This window comes from Molothrus ater, chromosome 27 (assembly GCF_012460135.2).
Source record: "Molothrus ater isolate BHLD 08-10-18 breed brown headed cowbird chromosome 27, BPBGC_Mater_1.1, whole genome shotgun sequence".
Classification (NCBI taxonomy): Eukaryota; Metazoa; Chordata; class Aves; order Passeriformes; family Icteridae; genus Molothrus; species Molothrus ater.
Genome location: NC_050504.2, coordinates 4057804 through 4072216, shown reverse-complemented (window position 1 = coordinate 4072216; position 14413 = coordinate 4057804). Strand labels below are relative to the sequence as shown.

Sequence of the window (14413 nt, the reverse complement as noted above, 5' to 3'; positions counted from 1 at the left end):
CAGCAGCAGAAAGAGACAAAAGTAAACTTGAAACTTTGCTCTGGTCAGATCTCTACTCCCCAAACAGCACACACCACAACTTTCTGTGTTGTAAAGTCTGAGGAGAAACAGGAAATGCCATGCTCTTGCCTTCCTTACCATTCAGGCTGCCTGTTGAAGAGAGCACTGGATGGGTGGATGTAGACAACCTGCTGGTCAATGAGTGTCCTGTACCCTTCCTGGGGATCCTTCTTGGCTGCATTCCTGAAGAAGCCACTGCAAATTGCCTTCTGGACCCGAACTGTGGCCTTCCCACAGGACACCACATCCAGCTTATGCCTGCCAGACAAGAGATAGAGAGAAAAAGATCAGAGCTCTCCAGATTTGAATGCAGCTACCAAGATGAGTTTAGCAAATTTTCTTTAGCTATTACAATGTAAGAACAGCAAGACACAGTGTAAGATGTGGGACTCCAGGTGGCTCTTCCAAATGCAGTTTATTACATCTAAGAAGTTACAGAAGTCCAGAGGTGTGGGTGACAGAGCCTGTGCCCACAGCTGTCAGCTCCAGCTGCAGGCAGCCCTGGACACCCTTTGGTTTTGCTTACATTGCATTACAAACTTTTCTTTGCTGAGCATCTTCATACAGCAGAACCAATCTATACCTTAACTTTTATCTATAGCCTATCATAACTACTGTAATTACCATATTCATGTTACTGTTCTCCAATCACTCAAAGTCAGTACATCACAGTTTAAGCCAGAAGTTGTTTTTCAGTTTTCTTGCAGTGGAAAATTCTGAGACCTTTTTCCTACTTGCAACTTTGCTGACTTGTTTGCCTGTGCTCTCTTTCTGCTTGGTAAAAACATCTTCTTGTTTGAGGTGGGTTTATCCTTTGTTTTAAGTCATAAAACCCCTTCTAACTCACACACCCTTTGCCTCCTTGGTTATCCAGTGAGACTGGCTCAGCAATTCTTTTCTCTTATATCAAAACTTGCTTCCATCTCCATTCTTCCATCAAACTCTACATTCAAAAATCCTTCTGCCAAGCACACATATCTGTGAGACTTTCCTGTCAAACTTTCATCCTTCCCAACACCACAGAGTCAGAACTTGTCCCTCCTTGATGTGCTCACCTGTCCATGATGCCCAACATCTGCTTGCGAATGTCCTGAGCCCGGCGTAAGGAACGGGCCTGGATGAAATTTTCATAGCACCAAGGATTTGAAAACTTATTGTTCTTCCAGGAATTGTACACAGCCAGCAGAGTGAGGTGGTCACCTTCTGTTTGATGGAACTTGGCTTTCTTTTGATCAGCAAGTGCTTGTTTATCCTAACATAAAATACACATCAGTCAGGTATCTTCATCCTAGAGAAAATCCCTGCACAACAAGGATGGCACAGGCTCCTTGTCATTCATTCATATCAGGACATTTTAAACCTATCAAGGTAATGATACAGGATTCATGTGGTTAATTAATTAATTAATTAATGATACAGGATTCATGTGGGATTTTTGGGGTCCCCCGTGACAGGAAGGAAAGATGAATTTGACTTCATGTTTTTAGAAGGCTAATTTATTATTATATCATATTATATCATAGACTATGATATTATATAGTATTATATCATATTATATCATAGCATATTCTATTCTAGAATGCTATACTATAACTATACTAAAGAACAGAGGAAGGATACAGACAGAAAGTTTAACAAGATACTAATCAAAAACTCAAGACTCTCCAGAGTCCTGACATAGCCAGACTGTGATTGGTCATTAAGTAAAAACAATTCACATGTTGGATAAACAATTTCTAAACTACATTTCCAAGAAGAAACAAATATTTTTTTCTTTTTCTCGAAGCTTCTCAGTTTCTCAGGAAAAAAAATCCTGGCCAAAGGATTTTTCAGAAAATATAACAGTAACAGATTAGGACAACACAGAATGATTTTTCAATTTCAGTCCCTATTTTTGAAAGACACATCAAAGTAAATGGCTCATTTCTACTGCAGGGAGCATATGCACACACTGCACTAGCTGGTTTTCTTACTGCTCTACAAATTACTTCAGTAATTCATCAGGAAATGGGCTGAAGCAATAGATTTGAGCCTGGTGATCCACACACCTCTCCCATCTGCACATGAAACATTAATCAAATACTGCAGTTACATCAAAACTGAAGTTAACTACCCTGAAAAAGTAGTGGACCCAAGACAAACCTGGTGCCACCATAGCAGAGCCTGTTTTACCTACTGACTTTAAAGAAAGCAGCACAGGATGGAGGTGCCACGAAGAAATACTTTCTGTGCATCTGAAAATGCAATCTGAACTGCAGAGCTGGGACTGACTTGTTTTAGGGTACACGTGTTTGCTGGGAAATGCAAGAGCAATTTTAAGACTTTTCACTTCCCATCTGCAAAGAAACCACCACCAGCACAGCTACAGGCCCTCACATGAAAAGGAAATTCTGACCAAATTACGAGTTTCTTTTGGGAAATATGCTCACTCCTAAGCCCTGAAGCTTTCACCCCAAACCCACCCAGACTGTAACCCTGCTGCCTCTGGCTCAGCTGCTCACCTTTGGCCTGTAGAACACATTCTGCACAGACAGCATGGACACAATTGTCAGCATCTCCTCACTGCATCCCAGGTGCACTGACATGATCAACATCTTACACAGCATAGGCTCCAGGGGGAATTCTGCCATCTGCAAGAAACATGTTCCAAGGCATTCAGTGACAAATCTTCAGTCTTCTCAGTGCAGAACAAAGCAATGCCTTTTCTCACATGTTTACTTTGCAAAGAGGTGGGCTTGATCCACAATAACTTCACTCAACATGAAGCAAATTATTTGTCTGTATTCACTATCACAAGAATATCTCAATACTTACAGGAAGTTTTTAGACATTAATAAATGTAAATTTATGAATAAGAAGAAACACTAGCTGCTCTTTAAAAAGTAGAAGGTACTTTGAAAAAGCAGAAGGCACTTTGAAAAAGCAGAAGGCAATTTTAAAAAGCAAAGCAATTTTAAAGGTACCTTTTTAAGGTCCCTTAAAAACCAGAAGGTACAGCAGAACTGTGGTAAATGAAAAGCTACCAAAAACTACAAGAGAGTGACAGCAAAAGCAAACCAGCAATGCTAGGAGGGATTTTATTCTGCCTACCCTACGCCCAAGTCGAGTGAGCAGCCCCTCATCATCCAGAGCCCCCAGGGTGTAGAGCTGCTCCATGGCTGTAATCAGAGTTTCCATGGGGGGAGCATCCATGAAGTCAAAGGACAGCAAATCATTGATGCCCATAGCCTGGGAGGGAAGGGAGAAAATCCAGGTTAAAACACTCAGAAGGAAGGCAACAAAGTCCAGCCAGAGCCAGAACACCAAACACTGAGGCACTGCAGAGCTTGAGGCAAGGCAAGGCTCATGTGCTCATCCTGACTGCAGCTATGAATGCACAGCTGCCTTCCTGCACCTGACATAAGGAGCACTGGCCATGGCATTCCTGCACTACTCAGCTTTCTGCTCTGCTCTTTAGGTACTGCTCCACACATCCCTCAAGCATGTGTGGAGTTTCTCCTCAATGATTCAGTTGAGGAGAAACAGAAGCTGAATGCTGCTTTTGGGATTCGTGTCTGGTAAAGCAGAGGAGTCTGACAGCTCCACAGGACTCCAAGTGTGCTCCCAGAAAGGGGAATGGCAGCAGCTTCCCCAGCTGTGACTGGGTTAATGCAGCTCACAGACTTCCAGAGGGATGGTGCACACTTAGACATGCCCAGGTTTGCAGCTCTAAACCCACTCTAAAACAATTTATCTCATCTGTTAACAGTATCAATGTCCCCTACATAGGAAATGCTACTGCTGGAGATTTCTTTTTCTCCTACCTCTTGCAACTGTTCTGTGCAGCTGAAACTCATCATTTAGCTGGCTATCCAACAGAATAACCCTCAATAAAACACAAAGGAGCAAGCCCAGTGCTTGAGAATTGCCTTTGTTGAAATCTCCCTTCCAAACTCCCTCTGTTCATTAAATCTGAAATTACACTATTGCTTCCTGAGACTCAAAGGCAGAGACTCATTTACTGACACACTCAGCAGGCTGGCTTGCTGCAAGCTGGTGAAATACCCACCTTCAGGGAGAGCACTGTACTGGCCAAATTTGTTCTCTGGATTTCAGGCACGTTGGTGGTCAGCATCTCATCCCTGTATGCACGTTCTGTGTACAGCCTGTAGCACTTTCCTGGGCCTGTCCTGCCAGCCCTGCCTGCACGCTGCTTGGCTTGAGCCTGAAGAGAACAAGTGGACAGGTACAAAAAAACAGGTGGAAACAGGTAAAATAAAATGCTTATTCACAATTTTATTTGCATGGATAGAAAGGCTTTCAATACAACATGAAGAATGTGTTCTGTAGGCACAGACTCAAGGAGCTGTCAGAAATGTGGGTTTATCATTGCCTCATTTTGCTCACTTGTGCTTGAAAACAAGTAAAATAAAATGGTTATTCACAATTTTACTTGACTTTCAAGAGAACACAGGTCAGTATGGATTGTGTAGGCACAGACTCAAGGAGCTGTCAGAAATGTGGGTTTATCATTGCCTCATTTTGCTCACCTGTGCTTGGATGCCACACTGGCAAGACACACGACACCCACGGGGAAAGCCAAACACAGAATATCTACCTGGGAAATTGGTGTCACCACCAGCTGGTCAATCCCAGTCTTGGAGTTATAAACCTTCTGCTTCACAAACCCAGGATCAACCACATAATATATTCCATCAATAGTCAAAGATGTCTCTGCAATGTTGGTGGCAATGACAACCTGCAAATCACAGTTTGAGTCAGCACCAGTTCTGGTTCAGGCTGCCAAGCCCACCCCACCACCCAACTGCACCCACTGGTGTGACATGAGCAGTTTGTTACAAATGCAACCACTGTCACTCAATGCTGAAAGGAGAAATGTGTTCACAGGGAACAGAAGGAGATGTTATCCACAAAGATGGACAGGTTTTAAGTATCTACCTTTGTTTAAAGTTTGGGCAAAAAGGGAAAAGAGCATGATAAAATCCACAATTCAAAGTAAGAGAGGGCTTGTAAGCAGACTGCACTGACTTCAGGGAGACTTTTTAGCTATCACTCAGACACAGTCTGTATTCAGAGAAAAATCTTCCTGAGAATGTATCTCTAGATAGTCACTATCTGCTTGGTAGGAAATTTACCTCCATCCAACAGGAACTGCATTTAGATTTGAGATTTTCAGATTAACTGAAGTTAGTATCCTTTAAACACAGCATTAAATAACACAGAGGTTTGCTACACCAGATGTTTTTACAAGTGTTCAAAGGCTTAGATAACTTGAGATGTATACAATCAAAAATATGCTCTAAGCTGTAAATCATCTTTTCCCCAAGAAATTTGTCCTTTAAGCACTGTAACACACCCCACCATTAAAATGTATCAGCAGAAGATGACAGGGCACAAAGATGGAATTACCTTTCTGCTCCCTGGTGGGGCTGGGTCAAAGATCCTGGTCTGCATTTCACTGGGCAAAGCTGAATACACTGGTAGGATAATCAACTCTGGAACATCAGGGCCCAGAGATTTCATCCTCTCATAGAGGATTTCACAGGCAGTGTCAATCTCTTCCTGGCCAGTTAGAAAGACCAAAATATCACCTGCACAGGAAGTAAATGAAAACATCCACAGAATCAATTCTGTTCATTACAACTCCTGCATTACCATATTTTCATTCCTCGTGTTTTCCATTGATGAGGATCCTCAACTTTTGCTAGCAACTCTTAGCCAAAGGCAACAAACTTCAGTCTTTCACCCAAATTTTTCAGCACTTTAGTTACTGTATTTACAAACAAGAGAGAGCATTTTGCTCACATTACTAACATGATCCATGAATTACACAAAAACCTTGCTCAGAGATCTTTAAATCACCAAGAACTCAAGACCATTTTCCACTCACCTGGTGGCTCTGTTAAATGGATCTGCATTACTGTAATCAGACTGGCATCCAAATAATCTGTCTCTGGCTCTTTTGTGTAGAGAATTTCTACTGGGTATGTTCTGCCAGGAATTGTGAAGATTGGTGCTTCATAGAAATACTGAGAGAATTTCACAGCATCCAGAGTTGCTGATGTCACTATCAGCTTCATGTCCTGCCGTTTCTGCACTGTCTGCAGGAGCACAAAGTTCTCAAGTCATTTATTGCCTTTGGAACTAGCAAAATATGGCACTTGACTGAAATCAGATAAATCCAACCAGTAATAAAAGGTGTTTTAATATCTGAGTAGAGGGGCAGCTCAACCCAGTACCAGAATTTCAGAAAATTGACCCCTGAAATGCCATTTAAAGCCTCCCTCAGCAACATTATCACAAGAAAGCTTTTGGCAGAGCAGGATGAGCAAATCAAGAACACTCCCCTGTTGATCCACCATTATGAACAGCCAGGATGGCCAATTCTCACTGTTCCTGCTGCATTTTGCTTGCTCTGCCTTCACACAGAGGCTCATTTCACCAAGATTCAGACCATAAACCCTTAAGAGCATTTGCTCTTGGAGCACATGTATGAAGCTAACTTGTGTGACTTCCCCTTTGCCTGTGCTCTCCTGTCTCTGTCATGTTTTCTGGAAAAATCCCCTTCCCCACGATTTTCTCCTGGGAAGCTGAGAAGCCTCAGCTTCTCCTGTGTTTTGCTGTTTTGGAATATGGCTGGAGATTGTTTATCCAACATGGGAATTGTTGTAACTTAATGGCCAACCAGGGTCAGGCTGTGTCAAGGCTCTGAGGAGTAAGGAGTTTTCATTACCATTTTTTGTAGCCTTCTGTGGGTATCCTTTCTCTATTCTTTAGTAGAGTTTAATATAGCATTGATATGATATGTGATAATAAATTAGCATTCTAAGAACATGGGAGTCAGATTCTCAATTCCTCCTTCATCCTGGGGACCCTGAAAACACCACACTGAAAGGAGTAAAAATCCAGTGCTCCAGTACCTTCTTCAGGAGCCCAAAGAGCACATCAGTATGGATGGTCCTCTCGTGGGCCTCATCCAGCATGATGATGGCATACTGGGTGAGATCTGGGTCTATCAGGCACTCCCTCAGTAACATCCCATCTGTCATGTATTTGATGACAGTCTCAGGGCTGGTGCAGTCTTCAAATCTAATGGTGTAGCCAACCTGGAGGGAAGAGTTGCACAGAACCAGAAGTTACACAATTATCAGCCTCATTAATCCCCAGGTTGATTATTCCACAAACTCACTTTGCAGCCTACAAGGGAACAGACAAATGGACACACAAGACAACTAGCTCCAACACTGATTTCTCCTACTTTTCATTATTATTTGGGCATGTTCTTCAACATGGAAATTCACCTCTTGTCCCAAGCAGCAACCAAATTCCTCTGACACCCTCTTTGCAACAGACATGGCAGCCACTCTGCGAGGCTGAGTGCATCCAATCTTCCCTCTTGAGGTATATCCTGCCTCAGCCAGGTACTGGGTAATCTGGGTTGTTTTCCCAGATCCTGTCTCTCCAATAACAATCAGAATCTGGTTGTCATGCACAGCCTAGAAAAGATCAAAAAAAACCAGACATTTGTTAATTTTTTTTAAAAATTAAAACAAACCATACAGAATCAGCGTGGGCTATCTGGGACTAGATTGAGCAGCTCTTGCTTTTGCTTCAATTGACTCAGAATAAAAATCATGTCAGTATTCCTATTGAGCAAGTCAGCAACCTGTTTAAGTGCTCAGCTGGCTTACTCACATGACCTTAGTATCAATTTTGACTTACATTAATAAATGTTTGGAACCTCATTAAATATATATACATATATATAACTATATATCTATATATCTATATATATATATATATATATATATATATAATACATTAAAATACATATTGTGAGTTAAAATTCTGCACCTAAAGTTATCAGCTGGCTATTCACCTATCAAAAAGCTAAACCAAGAGTATTTATTTTAAATTACTGCTTGCTCCAACCAGAATGCCTTTTCATGAGTCTTACTTGTATCAGCTGCTCCTTCAGTCTGAAGATTGGGAGGCTCTCTCTCTGTTCAATGATGGAAAGCTGGGTCTTCTTACCATAAGAAGCTTTGTTGCCACCAAATGCATGTTTCTTCCACTCTGGGATATCATTTGGCATCATCCCAATACCTCTCATGTTGGCAGCTATTTGTCTTCCATCCACTAGAAAAGAAACAAATTTCATCCTTTACACATCCAGATTCACACAGCACAGACCTGATCCTGCTCCAAGAGCTCCATCACCCAGGCCTTCTATTCTGTGTGTTTAAATGTTTTCAAGTTTCCAAGTGGATACCCCCACTATTACAGGAGATACCTGTACACCTCCCTGACATTCCTATTTCCATTTCAGTGGAAAAGCATTTCTGCTTTGACTCACTTTTGAAGTGTGGCAGACAAACACAGCACCAAGACATCTGTCCTGGGTCACTGGAGTAGCACAAAAAGGCACAGTTCACCTGTGCTCAGACCTACCATCAGGGAGAGGGTCCACCCAGTGTGTGTTGAGGCCCATGGGGATGGAATCCATCTCTGCTTCTCTCTGGGCTTGTTTCAGTTCTCGCCTCTCTTTAGCTAAAGCACTTTGCATCATGGCAGCCTGGGACAGGGAACCATCTGGGTTCTGGAGAGCAAGAAGAAAAGATTTCAAGCACCACCATTCCTTCACCTTCAATGTATCTTTTCTTCAGAAACATCTTCTAAAAATGCTTTAAAAATGTTAAGTTTTGTTTATTAGATTACCAGGGTATTTCCATCAGGCTAGCCTCATAAACTTTTATAGTCATAACTAATATGGAGCATCCTTACACTGCCCAGTCAGAAGGATTACAGGCACAACCAATGGAAAGTATTTCTTTACTACCTTCTACTTTCAGAAGGTAAGAAAAAGCAGATCAGAGAAACTTTGTTTTAACACATCTATGTAAAATGGCATTTCAGTTCCATTCTTCCACTTCACAGTCACCAGTGAAGTTAGAACCCAGGTTTATTTGGAAGGAGTTCAGTGGTTATGTTTTTCAGGGCTCTCAGTAATGAGCACATGGGAAACAGGTTATAAAATTCCCAAATATTCATATCATTTAATCAAGTACATTGATTTTAGCCCTGGAAATCTCTTACCTTTACTATTTTAATGGGACTCATATCCATACTCTGTTTAGTGTGCCCTCGAAGAAATGGTGGCTCTTCTTCAACCAGCTCAATCTCAAGATCCTCATCTAAAATTCACAAGTGAAAGTTGTTACAGAAAAATTAAACATCTTTTGGGGACATAAAAGTGCCTCTTCAAATAATGCTTCCCATGCATTCTTAAATATGAGGTACTTAGAAGTTTTAAAACATTGCAAATAAAAATGCACAGACAGGGCACATCCAAATGTGAAGAGGAACCCTATTGACAGCAAATTGTGAGATGCTTTATAGTTCCTTCTATATCAATATATTTTGAATCAAAATACATCCAGAAAGACAAGGAATTTACAACAATAAGACTGCTGGGGAATATTACCTTCTTCATCATCCACTTTAGGAAGAATCCCAGTCTCCTCATCAAAGTCAGGAAACTCTTCCTTGGAAAGCACATTAGCTGCAATCATCTGGGAACAGAATGAATACAATGTGAGTCTGTCCCCATGAATGAACATAACTCATGCCTGAGTCAGTTCTAAAACAGGAACAAAGGAATGGTCCTGCATCCTGTATCCTCACCCAGGCTCTGACCAAACAGTCCTCCTGTTACTCAAAACACCAACTAAACAATCCCAGACCAGAAACCAGCAACTCCAAGTTAATGAGCAAGTTACACAATCCAGGAGCTGTATTCTAGTTCATCAAACTCCCTGGCAACTTCATCACCTTTACCCCATTCCCCTGAGTGCAGCACAGACCTGTTTTATCTCCCACTTCTCTGGGTCCGAGATGCGGGTGAGGCGTTTGCGCTCCAGGCTGTCGTCCTCCACCTCGGGGGCGTTCACCAGGGACAGGTGACTGGGCCTGTCTGGGTTCCTCATGGAGCTCTCCTCATTGCTTTCTCCAACCAGGTTCCTCCTACGGTTTGGGTTCAGGTCTTCTCCAGTGTCTTGATCAACGTCCTGCATCAGATGGATTGGGTAATCAATCAGCTCTACACTGTCAGTCAGCTCTACATTGTCAATCAGCTCTACACTGTCAGCTCTACACTGTCAGTCAGCTCTACACTGTCAGTCAGCTCTATCAATCAGCTCTACACTGTCAGTCAGATCTACACTGTCAGTCAGATCTACACTATCAGTCAGCTCTACACTATCAATCAGCTCTACACTTCTCATCTATTAACTCTGCCATTAACAGCCCATTCACAAAAAATGCTGGTTTGTAGGCTTTTTGGTTTTTTTTCAGCTGGTACTGCCAAGTAAGAACGTCCTCAGGCATGGAACACTCAATAGTAGTGATTAAGTTTAAAATTAAAAGCTTCTCTCCTACTGGAAGAGGAAGACAAACAGCAACAGCTTGAGGTTTGCCTTGCCTCTTTAATATCATGTCAAGCCAAGGAATTGTTAGGAACACGACATCAGAACTAGAGAAAACGTGTAAAAAGTAATAGGTCACTTAAATACAGAATGGTAACTTTTGCTTTTAACTCTCAACTGAACAGTTATTATTAGTTTCCACCAAAAAGAGTGAAAAATAGCTAGAAGAAGCAACATTTTAAGAATTTTAGCACCTCTGTACCTTCATGCTCAGGCTGGTTTTGGATCCAGTAAAAGATAACACTTTGACTTTCACTCTTTGTCCTTTGCTCACAACATCAGCAACATTGGCAACCCGTCCTTCTCTTCGCAGCTCTGAGATGTGGACCAGACCTTCCCAACGTTTCCTGGGAGTCAAAGAGAGGGGCATGAGAGGGGCACATTGTTACTCTGACTGCAACATATTTAAATATAGATTCTGAGTGATCTGAAGGGCTGGCAACAGACTGTGTATGTCCACAGTCTGGCTTTTGTAATGAGAATTTTGTAATTCTCCGCTGTCAAATTTATCTTTCTGAAACATCCCTTCAAAGCCCAGAATTCCTGCTGGTAGCTTCATCACATCTTTAGGGTACCAGCAGAAAAGAACTGAGCTGAAACAGTATCAGATCAATGAACTGAGCTGAAACAGTACCAGATCAATGTCACTGCCATATTTTCTGAAAAATCCCTTTGCCAGGATTTCTTCTCCTGGGAAGCTGAGAAGCCTCAGAGAAAAATGAAAACAGTAATTATCTGATTTGCTTCTCCTGTGTTTTGGACATTGTTTACCAACTGGTCACTGTTTTATTGGTTTCATGTGAATTGTTTTGACTTAATAACCAATCACAGCCCATTGTCCAGGCTCTGGAAGCAGGCACAAGTTTTTCATTAGTATCTTGTTAAGCCTTCTGTCTGTATCCTCTCTCTATTCTTTAGTATAGTTTATTATAGCATTCTTTAATATAATATAGATCATAAAATAATAAATTAGCCTTCTAAGAACACAGAGTCAGATTCTCAATTCCTCCTCCATCTGGGCAACCCAGAAAATACCACAGATCTGTAGGAAACATCAAAGGGTACCTCAGTCCTTCCAGCTGCACAAAGCACCCAAACTGCATGATGCTGGTGACTTTGCCATTGTAGATGTCCCCAATGGAAGGTTCCTCAGCTGGGGGTCGGTCTATGTGCTTGTCTCTCCACCTCTCATGGCTCTTCTCAAGGTATTTCTCTCGATCCCTGCGCTCCTTGCTGGGACTCCAACTCCTGCTCCTTGATCTGTATCTGGATTTTCCCCTGTTCCTGTCCCAAGTCCTGGAACGGGACCTGGAGCGAGATCGGTGCCTCCGCTTCCTGTCCCTGCTACGGCTTCGGCTCCTCTTCCTTTTCTTCACCCTAACAAACCAAAATTCCATCTCTGCTGTGCATTTCCCACCTCAGGCAATGAGAGCAGCCAAAATTCCATCTCTGCAGTGCATTCCCCACCTCAGGGCAATGAGAGCAGCCAAGACATCCTCCCCCCAAACACACCAGGCACCTACCGATGGTCGCTGCCCCTCTGCTTGCCCTGCTTGTCTGCACTGGGCATCAGAGCTTCCAGCTCCTTCAGGGCATCAGCTGCCACCTTCACATCGTCTTCATCCAGCATGGTCTGCAAGGACAGAAAACTGATGCCTCTTTCTGCAAAAGGGCTGATAAAAAGCTTGTCACAAAGAATTAATCTACAGAGTTGTCATCGTACGTGTATCTATTTAGAAAGAATACAAGATTTTAAAAATCAGGCTCAATATGAGAGAAAGAAAAAAAGGACTCTCCCTATTTGGCCACAATATTGAGACAATTCTGCTTTTTTGCAATAGGAAATTCCATCTCAGTGCTCCAAATTGTTACAGAAATACAAAATTAGAGTCCCTCACAGTATCTGAACGTACAACACTTTTCATTAGTTTGTAACACATCATTACTTTGAACATTATGTAAGGAAGGCCAGGCTACAAATTTCATGTCCCAAGAGTCTCATCTTCCACATATTCTGCAAAACAGTATCAACATGGCAACTGCTAACAGCTATTCTTTGCAACAAAGTGCAGTAACACCAATCTTCTACCTCTTCCACATTTCATTTCTCAAAGTTCACATTTATGCATGCATCAGACAGAGAAAAAAGGTTGAAACTAACTGGGAAAAAAAAAAAAAGTTTTCACACAGTAACAAAGGAAATCTGAAATGACCACCTTACCCTGATGTTGGGATTGTCTGGCCTGCAAAGGGCTGGATACAATTCCCTCAACTTTTCTTTCTCTGATTTGGGTTTGACAACTGCCTCTGATTTTGAGATTAAAAAAAGAAAGAAAGAAAAAAAAAAGGCAAAATGAAACACAAAACTTAGAACTACTACAACAATTCACTCTCGATTTTTCTATAATTAAATATAAAATTTAACTTCCATCTGAATGCAAAGGCTGCTACAGCTTTAACAGAGATTCAATTCAAGAACAACGTGTTGCCTCCTTTCAAAGAAAACTCTGATTATTAGTGAGTATTTGAAAGACAGAACACCCTGAGCAGCACACACAGAATAACAGCAGCAGGATGCAGGGTGCAATAGGATTTGCTGTAGAAAACTAAAACAGAAATCAGAAGCTCAGCCAAGACTGAGCCCTGGCCCCACGTACCTTTGCTCGTGGATGGTTTTGGTGGAGGCCGCATTGTCTGGATGAGACGGAGCAAGTTACTGATGAGGGAATCCTGAAAAATAAAAACTCAATAAAATACTTCAGGAAATGCCAGAAACACTTTCATTGTTAGAAGGCACAAGTGAGGGTTTGTTAGCAGGACAAAAAAATGCTCAATTCTGAAGATGCAGGTTGATTTTTAGCAACTGTCACTGGGCTTTGTGTATGCCCTAAAAAGAACCCAAAAATAATTATGATAATTTCATCTAAGTGACTTTTCTGTTCATCATTTTAATCACCTATTTAATCTAATTATTGCTGAGGAATCAATAAACACAGCATAAAAGCATCAAAAGAAGACTTATGACAACATCTGCCTTCATGAAAAGTTATTTCTTCCATATTTTGTATGCTCAACACAACAATAAGCAGTTTGAGTCCTCAGGAAGATGCTTTTTCAAAGACTACAAAAGTTTTAAAAAATATGAGGGAGGGGAAGGCAGAGGAGACAGGAATGTCAAAAACTAATTAGTATGTAGTTTCCCAATTGAAAAAACCCAATAATAACTCCTTACAACTTTTCTATTTTTAAAATAGAAAGCTCTATAAAATATAGCACGACAAGAATAATACATAAACAACGTTCAGGAGTCACTTACAGTGAACTCAGCACCATTCTTCAGAAGAATTGCTTTAAACGTGTCAAACGTGGTATTCTTCTCGGCAAGACTTATCACAAACTCGGCTGTGAGGGAAAAGCATAAAGTAAATTGAAATAATGAAGTAAAAAGCGGGGCAAGGAGTGCACGAGGGGACAGAAGCAGCTGAGCCGGGCCCCTGCGGGGGGAAAAGCCCCGAGGGGAACCTCCCTCGGTTCTCCCCGGGCCGAAGCGTTGCCTCAGGCTCACAAACTGCACTTTTTAAAGAAAAATAATGGGTTTTAATGTCTATATTCGAAAAGCACCTTCACAAAACGCATCCGGCCCCACGGAAAGGGCTATTACGGCCCTCGGCCAGCTGGCCTCTGTCCGGGAACGCGCTGCTCACCGGAGCGCCCCGGAGGTGCCCGAAGGCCGCGCCCGCCCCGCTTACCCAGGTCCTTGTCGTTGATGCCCAGGTGGTTGTCGAGCTCGGTGCACACCTTGGACACCAGCGAGAGGTACTCGAGCTTGGCGAGTTCCTCCGCCGCCGCCAGCTCCGCCATGGCCGCCA

General features: G+C 42.2%; 2 protein-coding genes across 2 annotated transcripts in view; one reads left to right on the top strand and one right to left on the bottom strand.

Moving 5' to 3' along the window:
• Positions 1–860, top strand: part of ETV4 (ETS variant transcription factor 4) — a 16551-nt gene extending 15691 nt beyond the window's left edge. Inside the window, exon 12 of the mRNA XM_036399050.2 lies at positions 146–860. Within this exon, the coding sequence (XP_036254943.1) occupies positions 146–157 (12 nt within the window). The 3' untranslated portion in view covers positions 158–860. The remainder of the gene's footprint in view (positions 1–145) is intronic.
• Positions 1–14413, bottom strand: part of DHX8 (DEAH-box helicase 8) — a 17290-nt gene extending 2877 nt beyond the window's left edge. Inside the window, exons 1-22 of the mRNA XM_036399009.2 lie at positions 14294–14413; positions 13861–13946; positions 13202–13274; positions 12766–12851; positions 12068–12177; positions 11610–11921; positions 10747–10891; positions 9924–10127; positions 9545–9632; positions 9157–9254; positions 8512–8659; positions 8018–8199; positions 7362–7556; positions 6981–7166; positions 5951–6161; positions 5470–5651; positions 4658–4798; positions 4109–4264; positions 3151–3288; positions 2562–2690; positions 1116–1312; positions 139–318 (exon numbers count right to left, since the gene is read on the bottom strand). Of these exons, the coding sequence (XP_036254902.1) occupies positions 139–318; positions 1116–1312; positions 2562–2690; positions 3151–3288; positions 4109–4264; positions 4658–4798; positions 5470–5651; positions 5951–6161; positions 6981–7166; positions 7362–7556; positions 8018–8199; positions 8512–8659; positions 9157–9254; positions 9545–9632; positions 9924–10127; positions 10747–10891; positions 11610–11921; positions 12068–12177; positions 12766–12851; positions 13202–13274; positions 13861–13946; positions 14294–14405 (3359 nt within the window). The 5' untranslated portion in view covers positions 14406–14413. The remainder of the gene's footprint in view (positions 1–138; positions 319–1115; positions 1313–2561; positions 2691–3150; positions 3289–4108; positions 4265–4657; positions 4799–5469; positions 5652–5950; positions 6162–6980; positions 7167–7361; positions 7557–8017; positions 8200–8511; positions 8660–9156; positions 9255–9544; positions 9633–9923; positions 10128–10746; positions 10892–11609; positions 11922–12067; positions 12178–12765; positions 12852–13201; positions 13275–13860; positions 13947–14293) is intronic.